The sequence below is a fragment of the Henckelia pumila genome, chromosome 1, assembly GCF_033568475.1.
Source record: "Henckelia pumila isolate YLH828 chromosome 1, ASM3356847v2, whole genome shotgun sequence".
Lineage (NCBI taxonomy): Eukaryota > Viridiplantae > Streptophyta > Magnoliopsida > Lamiales > Gesneriaceae > Henckelia > Henckelia pumila.
The window spans coordinates 161,945,923-161,963,882 of NC_133120.1; the positions used below are offsets into that span (position 1 = coordinate 161,945,923).

A 17,960-nucleotide genomic window follows, 5' to 3' on the forward strand; every position below is an offset into this window, starting at 1 on the left:
ATTTTTTAGATTTTCACATTTGTTTCCAAACACTACCAACTTTTGATTTTTTTTAACATTTTTATAATCTATAAATTAATCACTTCTACAAAAGCACAATGTATTGCAAATACTCATTTAGTTTACCTGAACGCATGAAGATCTTATCGAAAAGAAAAAATATCAAATATCTGGACTTTATTTTTGTATATTATATTGATGATTGCATCGCAAGAATCATGATTGAGAATTGTTTGATGACCTTTGCGAAATAAAATCAAAGAATAACGATTATGATTTCGGTTATAATATTCCATTTGTCCTACTTATATAAATTGAATTTCTTTTTTTATCTTCCTCAATTATATAATTCGGTTTCGATATTTAATATTATTTTCCCTACTATTTTACCATCACTCCCTATGAATTAGGAAAAATATCAATGTATGTATTAATGTATGATATTTTTAGTTCTATATGTTTTAATGAATCAATTATAGTCTTATAACTGTGTATTTTTTTAAAATCAATTTTAGCCCTTATCATCAAAATCATGTAAAAAAATGGATAATATTATTGTTAAAATTTATAACTATGTTTTCAAACACACTTCTATATCTCGAGAATTTTTTTAACCGCGCATTTACAAAAAATTAACAATAATATTGGTCATTTAATTACAAATTTTTAGGTTCAAAAAAATTAAAATTGATCAAAAGAACATAATTACAAGATTATTTTTGATTCATTGAAATATACATTACTAAAAATATCATACACTAATACATAATGATTAAAATTGACACGTTGTCAATAAATTAATATTATTAGTTACTTATAAATTTTTTTTTTTCATATGAAAATATTCATTCAATAAAGGCAAAATGATAAATTAATTTATAAAATTTATCTTTTTAGTATTTTCATAATACATGTGAAAATATTTTCATTGAAAAAAAAGTGGTATAAGTAATTAATAATATTAATTTATTAAAAAAAAAGCAAAATGATAAATTAATTTATAAAATTTAAAAAAAAAGAAAAAGAAAAGAAAATAGAGTGGGGTTACTGAAGCCCAATTTCCGGTCTAGTTTGACCTGGGATCCAACATCAGCTCTTCTCGAATGGCGGAAGTGTATTTCTCCTTCTTCTCCCTCTTCCTCGTAATCCCCATCTGTCTCCTCGTAATCCTCTACTTCATATGCCGCCCCAATCCGGTCCGCGTCCCAATCAAGAACCGCCACGTCTTCATCACCGGAGGCTCCAGCGGCATCGGCCTCGCCCTCGCGCACCAGTGCGCCCAGGATGGCGCTGAAGTCACACTCCTAGCCCGCAGCGTCTCCAAGCTCGAGGAGGCGAAGCAATCCATCAAACTCGCCACGGGTCGCGACGTCAGAGTCTTCAGCGCTGACGTCAGGGACTACGAGGCTGTGAAGCGGGTGGTGGATGAGGTGGCTCCAATCGACGTGCTTGTGTGCAACCATGGAGTGTACGTGCCGCAAGAATTGGCGGAGCAGGAACTGGAGGAGATTAGGTTCATGATCGATGTGAATCTGACCGGTACTTTTCATTTGATTAAAGCGGCTTTGCCCGGTATGAAGAAGAATCGGGCGGAGAAGGGTCCCGGCTCGATTGCTATAATGTCGTCGCAGGCCGGTCAGGTATAAACTCTAGATCGATATCACTATCAGTTTTGGAATTATGATTGATCATAGGACCTCAAACATTGAATTAATTGACGGGTTTCTGATTTCAATTCAAGGAAATTTTAGAAATGTCAGTTATATTTGTAGAATCCTAGTTTTGAAGTTTTTCTCGCAAAGACTGTTTCTTTGTGTGTGTGAGGTATTTCACCAACTTAATGCTGTGCCCATCTTCTTGTATCACCGATTTATGTTATCATTTCAGATTCAATTAATCTGTGAGGTTTCACTGCATTCAATTTTTTATGATTGCTTTTGATTAGCATCTATAGGTCTGTATGTTAGCTTAGGAGTGTAAAGGGGATGTATGGATCAGCTGGTGCTCTACCAGTACAACAAATGAAATATGATTATGTTCGACATTATTGGGATTCTAGCATGCTTATGCAGGTTGTCTTAAGCAAGAAGTTCGATTTTGTTTTCGTGGACATCCAAGACACTTGCATTTTCAACACATTTACCATGTTCTGTAAACCAATATTGGCTCTGCCCAAACATTGCTGTATACGCCCTAAAAAATACGGAAAGAAAAGGTGATGGAATTGACGTGCGATAATATCTTCCCCAGGCTTTTTATAAGGGGTTTGGGTTTAATTTTCTGAGACAACAATTATGATGTTATGGATGATGTTGCAAGTTCTTCTTCAGTTTCCTTTTTTGGCATTCCCTTGTCTTATATTTTGCTGATTTTCTATGACAATACGGAGGATGTTATGGATGTTATTGCAAGTTCTTCTTGATGCTTCATTTTCTGATCTTCCCTTGTCTTATGCTTCGTTAATTTTTGGTCAGGTTGGTATATACGGTTACACAGCCTATTCAGCCAGTAAGTTTGGCCTCAAGGGTTTGGCAGAAGCATTGCAACAAGAGGTTATTGCAGACAACATTCATGTCTCTTTGATCTTCCCTCCAGACACTGAAACACCTGGTTTTGCGGAAGGTCCATATCTGTTTTAATGTTATCTCATGAGATTTTTTTCTAGTAGCATGCAACAGGGAATTCAAGCATGATGATACCTTTGGGAGTTCTTTTGCATTAAAATCTCTTTTCTGAGATCTATTCTACACCTCCTCATAGAAGAGGAAAAAATTGCATCTTTTTCTTTGCCCTTATAGTAGGAATTTCTATTTCCATTGTTTTATATTGAAATGTTATCCGCTAATAGCAGAGACCAGAAGAAGGCCACAACTTATGAGTATATTAGCTTCTTCTTCTGTCATCTTGTTTTGATGTTATTTCATAAATCATATGATTTGTGTTCCTAAAATTCAGGATGATTATATTATGTGATACGAGGAAATGCAGCTTTCAACTATCATTTCAACTTTTTTTCTGGAATTAGCCGTAGTCAGGATATAATGACCCCTTTGAGAGTTCTTTTTATTGCCCTGAAGTCTCTTTTCTGAGTTCTATTCTAGAAGTGAAAAAATCGCATCCGTTTCACCCTTATATATAGTATGCATTTCCCTGTCCTGTGGGGTATTGAAATTTTTATATGATAATTACAGAGACCAAAAGAAGGCCACAACTTACGAGTATAATAGCTGCTTCATCTGGTGCGATGAAAGCTGATGAAGTTGCCAGAAAATCTTTGAATGGTATTAAGTCGGCTACCTTCATCGTTCCCTGCAACTTTGAGGGATTCTTGCTTTCTATAGCAACCGCTGGTCTATCGCCTCAGAGATCGTATCTGATGGCGTTTGTGGAGGTAATGACCGCTGGTATAGTGCGTCTCGCTGGCCTATTTTTTCAATGGAATTGGTTCGAGAGCATTAAAAAACATGCCAAGAAGTAACGTTTATATGAAGATTGGTATCTTGCTTTGAAGTTCTCTTGTAGCAGTTGTATTTGACGTTCTGTGGTGACTAATGGTTGTAGTAGCTAAAGAAAAATAAAGGATAGAGTGACATCTTGTTAGCGAGGAAATTCTCTCTTTTGCCATATTTCGTACACAATTTGTGTCCCCGGCTCAAGGCTCACTTGGTATACATTCTTAGCTTAAATGTAACCTTTTTTCTTTCTTTCTTTTTTTTTTCATCGGGATAGATTTGTTTCTTTTGGTTTTGATGGGAATGATATCAGAAAAAAGGGGAATAACATGTCTCCGAACCGTGGTGTCATTGTCACTATTATAGTGAACTATCTAATGAATAGCTCCATTCATAATCATACCTGAATGGAAATGGCGATGGTCCCATCTATGAGACCAAGATGAGGACTTCCACGAATTATTTCTTAAGCTATAAGTTCTAGAATATGATATGTGTGGCTCATGAACGTGTACGACTTTATAATAATCTGAAGATGCGCCATAATTAAAATCCAGAAAAACTAAACAGACCAACCTGTTACAAGAACCCGCAATCTAAATCTTATCATATCAGTGATAAACATGCCAAGCGAAATCGAGCGGCACATCATCTACTGCAGGATGTTCATCAAAGATATTGCTTAGTGAGCAAGTATAAAGTGCAGTGGCAGAGTCGAAGAGGAGTCTTGGGCGAGTAGTCGAAACTTGGAGATATGTGGTTTTGAATTCTGGGGGTGGAGATGTGGGAATGCCATGATTTCGAAACACATATGAACCACCCGAGAAGAGATTTTCACAAGGAGTCTCAATAAAATTTCGATTATCAGGTCATGTGCAATGTTTCCGAAACGGTTCGATTCTTGGGTTCCCGTTGTTTTTCAAGAAACGGGAACACAAAATCCAATTGCTAGCAATAATTTCTGGTGTTGTGAAAATTGAAGTAGTGGTCGAATGTTTTCTTTGAAGTACTATTGGTAATGATTTTTATTTTTTTTTTAAATTTTACGGTTTCATTATTTCTTTAAAATTCAAAAATATAGATGAAGATAAAATATAATTTATTAGAATATGATAGTTTAGATAAGATACATTTTTTATTAAAATAGTTTTTTTTTTATTTATGATTTCTCATTAAAAAAACTGCATGGTAATGTAATTTGAGTATGGATATATATATATATATATATATATATATATATATATATGAGATTTCTATGAGATAGGATGACATAAGAGTTTTAGGTTTGTTTAAATATAAAATTTCATCTAATTAAAAAACATATTTAAACTATATTATTAAAGTTGTGGCTTAAAATAACAAACAATTCTTGAATGATGTTTTTATGATAAATGATAACGAAATATGTATATATATATATATATATATATATATAGATATATATGAGATTTCTATGAGATAGGATGACATAAGAGTTTTAGGTTTGTTTAAATATAAAATTTCATCTAATTAAAAAACATATTTAAACTATATTATTAAAGTTGTGGCTTAAAATAACAAACAATTCTTGAATGATGTTTTTATGATAAATGATAACGATATATATATATATATATATAACTCTTATGTCATCCTATCTCATAGAAATCTCATATATATCATAGAAAAACTGTTTTATACGTATCCCAAGATTCTCTTATTATATATTTCATAAAAAAATAGATTCTGTGAATATAAAAGAATGAATAAAATCTCAATTGTGTTTTCACTTTTGTCTCCTTGACATTTTTTAATTACCGATATTTTCCATTGATGATTGATATTACTTTTTTTGGTGTTCCGGATCATTTCGATTATTTTATTTACTCCATTGTTTTCCTCATACCCTTGATATTTTGTATAAGCGTATTCATGCCCATTGAATCTTTTGTTTGCTTTTAATTTAATGAGTGTGCATGACTGGTCAGTGGTCAATGTTGCATGCTTATTGCTTTGACTTCTTCTTTGTGTTTATAATTGTTCTTTGTGTTTATAATTGTGGCAGCTGAATGTGTGCTTGGGAAGAAAACATATTTTATCTATTTATTTATGCCCACATAAGTTCTTTGAATCCAACTTACTCCAATTATTGTTCTCTCTACTTCTACAAAAATTTATTTTTGGCTTGAAGAAGTTCTTTCAATCCTACTCGATTTCTCCACGATGGTTTAATAATCGAATTCACAAAGGTCTCAGCATATGTAGTATCCGTTAACATATTCACACTATAAAAATGGAACAATGTCCCAATTTCAAAAATTATTAATGATGTCAATCTTTTATAAACTCTGGTCGTAACAACCCTTTCTTTCGTGACTAATAAAGGTTCCCTCCTAAACCTGGATTCATCCAAGCAAAACACTTTGCTCCATGATTCCTACACACCACACTTTTTCATCACCCAGACCTTGATTTGAAAAAAAAACATTTAAAACACACACAAAAACGCCCCCCAAAACTTGCAGAGAGGCCCGCGGGACTCGACTTTGCAACGGAAGTGCGACACTCTAAGAAACATCTTTCGTTGCCAAGCTTTGCGCGACCACACCCCAAACTGTGTCATCATTGTCATCATTGTAGTGAACTATATCCAATGAATAGCCCCATTCATAAACATAACTGAATGAAAAATCACAAAAATCACACAAGAAAAAAGACAAGTTAATTGCTATTTCAAGGTTACAAAGTAGATGTATAATGATATGTTTCGACATATTAGTAGATCTTGGCATTCTCATACGCCTCATTGCAAAATTCCTCTAACTCATTCAACTGTAGCTTTCTCAAATCTCCGGAGGTTTCAAGATCCAAATTTAGCTTCTTCACAACCCAAAACGCATTATACTCCACTTCCAATGACAAGTGACAAGCTTTGCCAAACACCAACCGATATGGGGACATCCCAATTGGTGTCTTGAATGCGGTTTGATATGCCCACAATGCATCATCCAACTTAAGAGTCCAATCTTTTCGATTTGTTTTGATGGTTTTCTCCAATATCTGCTTGACTTCCCAGTTAGAGACTTTCGCTTGGCCATTTGTTTGTGGATGATAGGCGTATACCACCTTGTGTTTGAAACCATACTTACTGAGCAAGGCATTAAAAATCTCATTACAAAAGTGCGTACCTTCGTCACTGATTATAGCTCGTGGAGTGCCAAATTGGGTGAAAATATTCTTTTGCAAAAATTTCACTACAACACGAGCATCATTAGTAGAGGTGGAAATTGCTTCCAACCATTTTGAAACATAATCCACAGCTAGTAAAATATAAGTATAACCAAAGGATGGAGGAAAAGGAACTATGAAATCTATACCCCACACATCAAAAAATTCAACTTCTAAAATATTGGTGAGAGTCAATTCATGTTTGCGAGAAATATTTCAAGTCCTTTGACACTTATCACATGATTTCACCAATGTATAACTATTTTTAAATATAGTAGGCCAATAAAAACCGGATTGTAATACCTTAGCCGCAGTCCGTGATGCTCCGAAGTGACCTCCATATGGTGCTGAATGACATTGCTCCAAAAGTTCCTGTGCTTCGTGACCCGCCACACATCGCTTGATCACTTGATCAGCGCATCTTTTGAACACATAAGGGTCATCCCATAGAAAGAACTTGATATTATGAAAGAATTTCTTCTTTTGATGGCAGTTCAAATCTAGAGGTAAAGCACCACAAGACAAAAAAAATTAGCAATATCAGCAAACTATGAAAGAGAAGAATTTACCTCAAAATTTTTGTTCATCAGGAAACTCTTCTTTGATAACATCCTTTTCTTTGATATTCTCCAACTCAAGTCTAGACAAATGGTCCGCTACTTGATTTTCACTACCTTTTTTATCCTTCACTTCAAAATCAAACTCTTGTAGGAGTAAAATCCACGTAATCAAGCGTGGCTTAGCATATTTCTTGGCGAACAGGTAGCGAATAGCTGCATGGTCAGTGTAAACAACCACTTTAGTACCAATTAAATATGGCCTAAACTTATCAAAAGAAAAAACTACTGCAAGCATCTCATTTTCAATTGTGGTATAGTTTTGCTGTGCTGCATCCATAGTACGACTGACATAATAAATTGCTCTAAATAATTTATCTTTGTGTTGGCCCAAAACCGCTCCAATTGCATAATCACTAGCGACACACATCAACCCGAATGGCTTTTTCCAATCCGGAACTATCATGATAGGTGCTATGATCAATGCCCTCTTGATCTTCTCAAAGGCCTGCAAACAATCATCATCAAAAATAAAAGTGAAGTTTTTTTCAAGAAAATTACACAGGGTTTTAGTGATCTTAGAAAAATCTTTAATGAATCGACGATAAAACCCCGCATGGCCTAAGAAACTTCGGATGCCCTTGATATTCTTTGGTAGTAAAAGCTTCTCAATTGCAACAACTTTAGCTCTATCCACCTCTAATCCTTGTGAGGACACTTTATGTCCAAGGACAATACTTTCTTGGACCATGAAGTGACACTTTTCCCAATTAAAAACCACATTTTTTTCTTGACATCTCTGCAAAACAAAGGAAAGGTTATGTAAACAATGATCAAAGGAAGAGCCAAATACCGAAAAGTCATCCATGAAGACTTCTATAATCTCCTCTAACATATCTCAAAAATTGCCATTATACACCGCTGAAAAGTAGTTGTTGCATAATTTTGTGCCCGCAAGTGCACGATGTCAAGTTTTAATATATGATGCATAGAGTATCGTTCCCACGAGGATTTAAAATTTATATTCACACTAAATACTGTAATTAAAATAATCTCAACTTTGTTTAGAAAATCAAAGTTTAAAATTCAATAAACTAAAATAAAATAAAATAAAGAATCCAGAATTTTAAGGATGGATTTGGGTACACGATCTGAGATGGATTTTAGATACAAGATATCACTCGATTTTCATTCATGCAAATCATATCAATTGATTATATCATCTATTCAAATTTATAGGCCAAGAACCCTTAATTGTTATTTACTGCCTCTCTCGATTGCCGAGTAAATGTTATTATTCTAATGCTAATTTCAATATCCCTATCAGAAATCAAACAACAAAATAATTTAATCAAGTTCTATGTTTCTCTTTCAATGACCTCAAAAGAACTTGTAAGCCTCTCGAACTCTACAAAAATCCTAAGTTGTGTTTTCCTATGATCCTATTCAAAATCGCTTCTCTCGAGTGCTAGATTTCAAATAAATTTAACATTCAATCTATGACCAGTAAATTGAAAGGCAATCAAATCAAGAACACACAAATAAATTGTTAAGAACAAATAATAGTAGGAAAAATAATATTCAAAACATGAAAATCAAATCAAGATCCGTCAATCTCTAGAAACAACCAATAATTTTATAATGAAATAATTAAACACATAGACATATTCAAAAATCTCATAATAAATCAAGACAGATAATAAAAATCACAGTCCATCCCCAGATGAATTTTCTCTGTCGCGTGATTCGATTATCCCTTGTTGTTCGCTCTCACGTCTCAAATTCGTGTTCCAAGCCTACTTGAATGCGTAGTTGTGTGTGGTTCTCTTGTTTTCCGCTTCTTATCCTCTCGATTCTCTCTAAAGTGTGTGGTTTCTTGTGCGGCTTCCTTTGCGTGTTGTCTATCTCTGATGTGTGCAGCTCTTTCCCCTTTTATTGCTCCTCTAAGCCCGTCAAATAAATCCCGACGATAAAGTCTTTTAAATTTCCAAAATTCTGCACTTTATATCTCGCAGCAGCAGAGCTGGAGCGCCAATTTCAGGCGCTGGGGCGCTGCTCGGCATAAAAAATTCTCGGAAAAAACGTAGGGCGCTGCAGCTTGTCTCTAGTGCGCAGCATTATTTCAAAAATCGTATCCAGAGTTATAGCCGTCGGATCGAGCTAAAATTTTTACAGCAGCTTTAAAACATCCTAAACTTTATTATGAATGGTGGAGATTGGATTTCAATGTCTCAAAAATGCCCAGTAATTTTCTGAAGTTGCTGCTCCATAATTCATCATTCCCCTTCTTCTCGCTACTTTTCTTCTAATCCTTTCATCTTAAAAAAACAACAATAAATATGCATAAGATCCACTCGATACATGAAAAAAGCCAAGTAAAATCATATATAAATTAAGTGCATAAATTGCACTTATCATAAGTGGTGCATTACAAAGAACAAAAGGCATTCACGTGAAAGAAAACGTGCCATAAGGACACATAAAAGTGGCCTTCTTCTGATCTTCTGGCGCTATAGCAATTTGGTTATAACCTGAATAACCATATAAGAAACAGTAATAACAATAGCTATCAATTCATTGTCAAAAGTCAAAACAATAGCTTGCAATTCTATCAAACATTTGATCAATAAAAAGAAGTGGAAAATGATCCTTATGAGTAACCTTATTCAACTTCCTATAATCTATACATACTCGCCAACCAGTCACTGTACGTGTGGAAATTAACTCATTCTTTTCATTCTTTACTACAGTAATCCCATCTTTCTTAGGCACCACTTGAACAGAAGAAACCCAACTACTATCAGATATTGCATAAATAATTCCCGCATTCAACAATTTTAAAACCTTTTTTTTCACTACCTCTTTCATGGATGGATTCAACCGCGTCTGATGATACACATAAGGAGTATATGACTCCTCCATCAAAATTTTATGCATTCATATAGTGGGACTAATACCCTTAATATCAGAAATCGACCATCCTAAAGCAGTTTTAAATTTTCTCAAAACTCTCAATAATTTATCCTTTTCAGCTACAGTAAGATGAGAAGAAATAATTACCGGACAAGTTGAATTTTCACCTAGGAATGCATAACATAAATGTGCAGGTAATTCCTTGAGATCATGAGTTTCAACAGATACCTCAGTTGCATTATTTTCCAGCACTTCTTTTTTCCTTTGAACTCATCGCCTTTTCTACCGGAGCCTCATCAAGAAACGCCTCTTGTTCACAAAGCTCAAACTCATCTTCTTTTTCAGCTTCCTTATCCCCAACCAAACATCTCTCCAATGGGTCATGAATTCCTGCACATTAAAAAGGAATATAAGAATCAATAACTTCAATGTTTTTACAAATACTTACCTCACTTGGTCCCCTCATGGCATGGTAGATGTTAAAAATTACAGCTTCTCCACCAACTCGAAGGGTCAGCTCTCCTTTATGTACATCTATCAATGCCCTTGCAGTAGCTAAAAAGGGTTTCTAAAATCAAGGGAGCATCTTGATCTTCTTCCATGTCCAAAATTACAAAATTAGCTAGAAAAATAAATTTATCCATCTTTACCAAAACATCTTCACCAATTCCACGTGGATATGTAATACTTCTATATGCCAGCTGTAAAGTGATAGTGGTTGGCTTCACTTTGCCAAGCTCCAAGTCCCTGTAAATAGAAAAATGCATCAAATTAATACTTGCTCCTAAATCACATAAAACCTTATTTACCTTGTCACCACCAATATAACAAGGTATAGTAAAACTCCCTGAATCCTTGAGCTTTTGTGGCAACTTTTTCTGTAGAATAGCGCTGCACTTTTCAGTCAAGTTAACAACCTCATTCTCTTGCAACTTTCTATTATTAGACATTACATCTTTGATAAATTTGGCATAATTCGGCATTTGCTCCAAGTTATCAACAAAGGGAATGTTGATGTGCATCTTTTTGAAAATCTCTAGAAACTTGTTGAATTGCTCATCCAAAGCCTTCTTCTTGAACCTTTGTGGGTATGGAAGATTTGGATTAAACATTGGCCTTTCCTCAACTCCACTCTTCTTTTCCTCAATAGTTTTCTCATTAACCATAGAATTCTCAATTTTTGTTGACTTTTCACTATCTAAGTTGCTTCCTTTAGCCCCTATTTCTTTTCCACTCCTCAAGGTAATAACCTTGCATTTCTCTTTTGGATTTACCTCAGTATTTTTTGGAAAATGGCCTCTTGATCCTTCAAAGCATTCGCCAGCTTCCCTATTTGAGTCTCCATGGATTTCATCATGACACCCATATTACACATGTGCGTCTCCATACTATCAAGACGAGTCTCAGTTCTCGCCATCCTCTTACCAGATTTCGTGACAAACATGCTCATGACCTCTTCCAATGACGGTTTTCCCTCACCCTTGTTTGTATTGAATCCCGGAGAAGGATTCAAGACATTCTTATTATTGTAATATGAAAAATTCTCATGATTATGCAAGCCAAAGTGATAAGTATTAGGAATATGATTACCTCGATATCCTCTGTAGCCATTAGGATTGATATACTGAGCTTTCTTAGGGGATGAGATTCTTCAATGGCCTCTGATACACCTTCTGAATCCGCTACTCTCACTTTGTTCAATGCAGCCACTTGTGTAGTCAAGGCAGATAAGTGGACAGATATAGATGTGAGAGGATCACCAGCATATACTCCGACAGATTTCTTGACTCCCATACGTTCAGACGGTCATTGAAAACTATTGATTTTCATTTGATCCAGCATATCATGGGCCTGAATAGGATCCTTCGAAAATATGGTACCTCCAGTAGCAAAGTCCACCGACATCCATGTACGCACATTCAACCTATTATAGAACAACTCAATTTGCTCCCAATCTGCTAAATTGTGATTAGTAACCGCCTCAGCAAATCTTTGTATCTCTCCCATGCTTCATATAACTGCTCCAAATCACTCTGCCTGAAAGTACTTGTAACGCCCCAAAATTATCTTAATTGACTTTATTTCAGATAATCGGAGATTTCAGAGTTCAAGAGCCGACTTGATTTTGATCAGGGTCCTTTTTGCAAATTTTAGAAATTTCAGGGACTAAAATGCAAATATTGGATTTGTTAGATATTTATAAGTTCAAGAGCTCCGTTATATCGTAAGTTTTTCTACGATCGGATACATTCTAGTTTTTGGATGTTTTTAGAATCGTTCGAGATTCGAGTATTTGTTCTTGACAGAGTTCTGATCGTTTATTCTCTGTCGGGTTTGAATTACAACGACATTCGGATTTGTTATGAATTTTTGAAGGGATTTTCGAAAGTTGAGTTTTATGATTTGTTGGAATTGGATTGTTACGGTGGAATGTTGGTTGATTTGAGTCTAATGGATTGATATTATGATGTCTGCATTTCCGGTTTGATCATATTATAGCCGTTATGCCGTCGGTTTGAATTTTGGGCTATAGTTTGGTTTGGATTGTATTGAGCCGTTTTCAGTCGAGTTTGAATATCGATATTTATCTCGAGTCTTTACTACTTCTTTTGCAGATTCGTTGAAGGCCTTGAGTTGTGAGATTTTAGGAGTTGAATCGCTTTGAAGATTGTAGCCGGTATAGTATCGATTTTTTATTATCGATTGAGGAAGTTTGGTTGAATCTTGAATGAGTGTTGTGGTTGTTTCCAGGTTGGAGCATCGACATTTGAAAGAGGTATAAGATGACTTAGACTGGAATGGAACGTGTGACTCGAATCCGACTTGATTCGAGTGTTCCGGAAAAATCACATACTTGCATGTTATTTGATTATTTGAGTTATGTTTTGCATTGCATTCATATTGAGCGAAGAATCCTTGATTTGAGCATCGGGCAGGATGGCCCTTTTATGATAGACGTTTTGGGGATTGTATTGTGAGTGGCCAGGGTGTAGCCGTTTCACCTAGTTCTAGCATACTCCTTATAGTCGCACCAAAGTCTAGAGGATGGAGATACGTAGCACCACCTCGATCGGGAGAGTCGGTGAGTTTTTTACGTGATCTCGTCCTCGGGATCCCAAAAGCAAAAGCAGCAACTCTTTTGATTATCCGACTTGATAATCCCAGATTTAAAGACATGCATTGCATTTATGCATCTGAATTGAGTTTATATATGCTTTTGGAATTGCATGGTTGTTAATTGAATATCTGGAAGTTGACGCATTTTGTTTGAGATGTTTTTATGATATGCATGTTTGTCTCTTTTACTGGGAATTATATTCTCACCGGATTATCCGGCTGTTGTCTTTGTTTGTATGTGTACTTGGCAACAGGTGGGGCAGGACCGAGTCAGAGATCGCATGGCTAGGTGGAAGAGTTGATAGAGTGAGGCCTAGTTGTTGTAGAAGTCGAATTTGTAATCGAAAGTAGATTTTATTCGAACTCATTTTGTATCGGTTATGGAACTTAGATTGATGCATGTTCTATTAGTTTGAGATTGTATAACTCTAGAACTACCTTTGTATGTTGATTACATGTTGTTGGATTCGGATTTGAGCATGTTAGATTGAGTTGAATTGTTGTTGGAAGTTGGAAAGCTTGCCCTGTTTCTGATTTTTTTTTTCTTATCCCAGGGTGCGCTCGATCCTGGAATTTTATAGGATCGAGCGCGACATTTTTATTTTTCTCGGCAGAGAATTTATAATTATGGTGCGCTCGATCCTGGATTTTCCTAGGATCGAGCGCAGTACTGTTCACTTAAAAAAAAAATTCTTCCTTCCTTTTCTTTTGGCTTTGATTAATGATGTTTATTTATTGATTATTCGTTATTAGCCGATTAGAATCGAGGTCTCACATTAAGTGGTATCAGAGAATAAGATTCTTGGACTGAAATTAGAAGTGAGCGGGGTAGATCGAGTCCGCATGAATTGATTTCTCGCATGTGATTGAGTTATTTAAATTGATTGTTTAAATATCATGCGAGCATGCTTTATTAATTGAGAATTATTTGAATAACATGATTTGTGATTTGAATTGTAAAGCATGAATTATTTGAGATATGAACTGTATTTAACCTGTATCCGGAATTCTGAGAGGTTGCAAGGGCATCGAATTGCAGCGATTGAGATATCCTGTGTCCTAACCTTTGATTATCAGATGGGCTAAGGGTTTTGATGACTCTTTGTATAAACAATCTTTTGTTTAATATAATTTACACTTTTATTAATGGCAATGACTTTATCTTTCTTCATATTGTTATATTGTGATATACTATTGTTGTTTTGATAAAGACCTTGAATATACTATAGTGTATGTAAGATGTGGTAGCACATGGGGATGGCTATCATGAAACACATCTTATAGTCACTGTATATTCTAAACTGTTCCTAGTCGATTGAGCCGTCCGTTAATAAGGATAAGGATCGCTCGAGTTTGAGACTAGCATTTGCGATGCAGAGTACCACGTTTCGTTGGTAAGGAACATAGAGATGTTCGAAGCATGCAAATGGATATTCATACGATGAATGATCGAACTACCCTATTCGGACTTTCCAAGTGGTTATCACTTATTGAGTGGATAAAGTGTGCGGTTTTGGTTGTACACCATTAGTCCTTACTACTTGAAACATCATTGAGACTCTATATGCTAGTTCTGTGCTTTGACTCATTTACTGACTCTATTGGGGTCATCAGGTGTCGGGATTGGGTACAGTTATAACACATATAGGAGTCGATGCTTTGTTGTCAAGGATTCACCACATACTTGCGAGTGTGGATATCCTATGCGATCTGAGGAGATATTAGTGTGACGAATCTCTGGCCAGAGTACATGATGTGTTTTAAGAAATGGTTTCTTAGTAGCACATGCGATGTCACTATTTGATCTTCAAGATGTATTGCATAGTTATCGAATCTCGAACGACTCTCGATTTACCAATGGTTGTTGATTCGATCGGGATATATAGATGAAGGGACCGTACTGTACGCTAACCAAAATCTATTGGTTCTTGTAGGCACTATCAGTGATACCTAGGGAATCATGGGGCGATGTTGCTAGGCGCTCTTACCATGATTCGATGGGCAAGTCGGAAATTGTTGTTCCGAGTCACAAGGAGTTGTGAGCCCACGGCTAGCTGTATCCCTGAACCATTGAGGGTCACACAGAGTAATGGATTTTTAATCCCCGTTGAGATAGTTAAATTTAAAGAGTTAAATTTAATGAACAAAGAAGTGGGACTTCTTATTTAAGAGTAGAGGAGTAAGATTTCCTAAAATGACATAGGGATGGGCATTTTTGGAAATCACTGAATTCGGATTCAGAAAAATTTATCTTGACTTTAAAAGGTGCAGAAATGGTTTCTGTGAACATTGGTAAAATCAGTTTATCAATCAGAGTCACGATGAATTTTATATTAATTTCTGAACACGCGGGCTTTGCTTGTCAGGCTTGAACTTATGACTAATGGGCCCTAAGCTGTTAGCGGCCTACATTATAAATAAGTTATTGCAGTACAGAAATTACATACAACATGTCACAATTTTCGAAAAACCCTAGTTTTCTCTCTAAAAGTGGCCGCCCCCCTCCCCTCTGCTCGGGAAAAATCCAGCCTGTGAATTTTGAATTACAGTCTGGTTTAACGGATCAAATTCGTTAATTCTCTTCGTAGAAACTTCTGATAGATTTTCTAGTGCAATCTATCAGAGGGATTAAATCTCTGTTCGTGGACCTGATTGAAGAACAGTTCGTCCATCAGTTCCAGGGATATACAACAAGAGCAGAGCAATCTGTTGGTGTCCATAATCTCGATTCGAGATTGAAGGTAAAAATTTATAATTGTTATTTAATTTTTACACACACAATTTAATCGTAAAGTTTTGATACCCATTATGGAATCGTTCCATATAAAATTTTTAAACTTCCGCTGCACCGGGTATCAATTCAATTGATCTGATCGCCGTTCTCCAACAGTGGTATCAGAGCCAGGTTGCTCAGATCAAGCGATTAAATTAATCGATTGTACAAAAAATTTTTAGCCTCGGTTTTTGAAACAAAATAATTTTTTTTTTTTTAAATTAAAAATTTTTCGGGCAAAAACACGGGCAGCGATTGGATCGCTGCCCGGGGGCAGGGATCGTCGCTGCCCTAGGGGCAGCCGGGCTACCCGGCCCGAGCCCTTTTGGGGCGCGGGCAGCCCGGGAGCGTCCCGGGCGGCCCGCGAAAAATTAATTTTTAATTTTTAAAATTAAAATTTTAATATGTTAAAATTCTATTTTTGGTCCGATCGAAAATCGTTTTTGATTGGTCCACGAGGCGTCGGATCGAATTGTTCGAGTCCGAAAATTTTAAAATTGATTTTTGGATAAATTTGAATTTTTGGAAAATTTATATATTTTATCCGTTAAATCAGATTTTATGAAATTAATTATTTTTGGTACAATTGATGATAAGATATGATCTTATGGAAATATTGAGTAAAATATGATTTTATGTATAAAATTGGATTTTATATGTAAAATATGATTTTATTTGATAAAAAGATAAAATATGATTTTGTATGTAAAATAAGATTTTATATATGGAATATGATTTTATCCTTTTAATTTAAATTGCCATTGCATGTTATCCAATAAATTAATTTTGAATTAAATATTATTGGATAAGGATGATCGATTTCCATGACCAATTTTGTAGGTGTATGTTAGGAATTTACATTTGTTTTTATTGTTGTTGGATTTATTAATGGGCCTGGTTTATGGCCCAATATGAATTGTCATATGTAATAAAAGTGGGCCTGGTTTATGGCCCGTTCCCACCCCTTGAAATGTATCCCCTACTTGTCATGGTTATTTATTGTAAATACATTAGACTTAGTGGGAGATGAAGATTTGAAGATGGAGGTGGGCCCAGCAGACAATAAAGACAGAAGAAATGTAAATTGGAAGCTCAATGTAATAGGATTGCATTGCATACTGCATATTACCTAGGATTGGACTAAGACTCGTGATTGGCAACCACGGGTCGATTAGAAATGGAATCGATCATCCTATATAATATATGATATTATAGTTGTATGCATGTTTTAGACAAAATTGTATGAATCCCGCAAGCATACAAATTATAAATGATGAGACAAATTTTCAAAATTAAAATCCCTCATTTTAAATATGATTTAAAATTAATATCAAGATAAATAAAGGAAATTTAAAATTGTTTAAATATTCCTACCTTCCATCAACGATCAATGTATGAGATGCTACCCGCGGATACGGTCCGGCTCATATTATTGGGGGGGCCCGTTCGTCGGAAAGCTGTACATTGGATCGACACATGTTGTAAGTTGGGTGGAACTCTCATGGGATCGGCTCATATTATTGGGGGATCCACATGGCGACCGTCCATCACAACTTAATATTGATGGGTCATCTTGACATGTCACAATAAACGGCGTCATATTATTGGGCCCTTATTGGACATGAGGTAAAAACGTGGAGGTTGCTTTGGAAGCAATTGGGCTCTACCTTTTGAAAATTATGGTTGGCTGATATTATTCGGGACCATAGTTTGTCAATTGGACTCCATGTTCTCACTAAGGAAAACAGTTTCCCGTTTTCACTAGAGGGTAGTGAAATCGTTAAAATAGTGGGAGTGAGATTCATAAAATAAATTTCGCCTATTTTATGTCTTAGTAAATTAATTAAAGAATCACTGATATTTGTCTGTTTCTTTTCAGTATTTCATAAAGATGAATTCGCGTAATCCACTTTTCTCTATCCTCGAACAAAATAAACTGAC

At 35.4% G+C, this 17,960-nt stretch overlaps 2 protein-coding genes across 2 annotated transcripts; one reads left to right on the forward strand and one right to left on the reverse strand.

Annotated features, from left to right (window-relative positions):
- Positions 1 to 1,048: 1,048 nt before the first annotated feature.
- On the forward strand, positions 1,049 to 3,791 carry LOC140875171 (3-dehydrosphinganine reductase TSC10A). Its single transcript, XM_073278763.1, has 3 exons — positions 1,049 to 1,640; positions 2,475 to 2,622; positions 3,192 to 3,791. Exons 1-3 carry the CDS (start codon positions 1,104 to 1,106, stop codon positions 3,476 to 3,478), a joined length of 972 nt encoding a protein of 323 aa, XP_073134864.1. The 5' UTR covers positions 1,049 to 1,103; the 3' UTR covers positions 3,479 to 3,791.
- A 2,207-nt stretch (positions 3,792 to 5,998) lies between these two features.
- Positions 5,999 to 12,136, reverse strand: LOC140874345 (uncharacterized). The gene is made up of 12 exons (XM_073277630.1): positions 12,010 to 12,136; positions 11,720 to 11,916; positions 11,427 to 11,648; positions 10,780 to 11,379; positions 10,583 to 10,697; positions 10,416 to 10,519; positions 9,916 to 10,102; positions 9,748 to 9,824; positions 7,334 to 7,724; positions 6,995 to 7,159; positions 6,232 to 6,802; positions 5,999 to 6,110 (listed from the first exon to the last, which is right to left on the reverse strand). Exons 1-12 carry the CDS (start codon positions 12,134 to 12,136, stop codon positions 5,999 to 6,001), a joined length of 2,868 nt encoding a protein of 955 aa, XP_073133731.1.
- Positions 12,137 to 17,960: the final 5,824 nt, after the last annotated feature.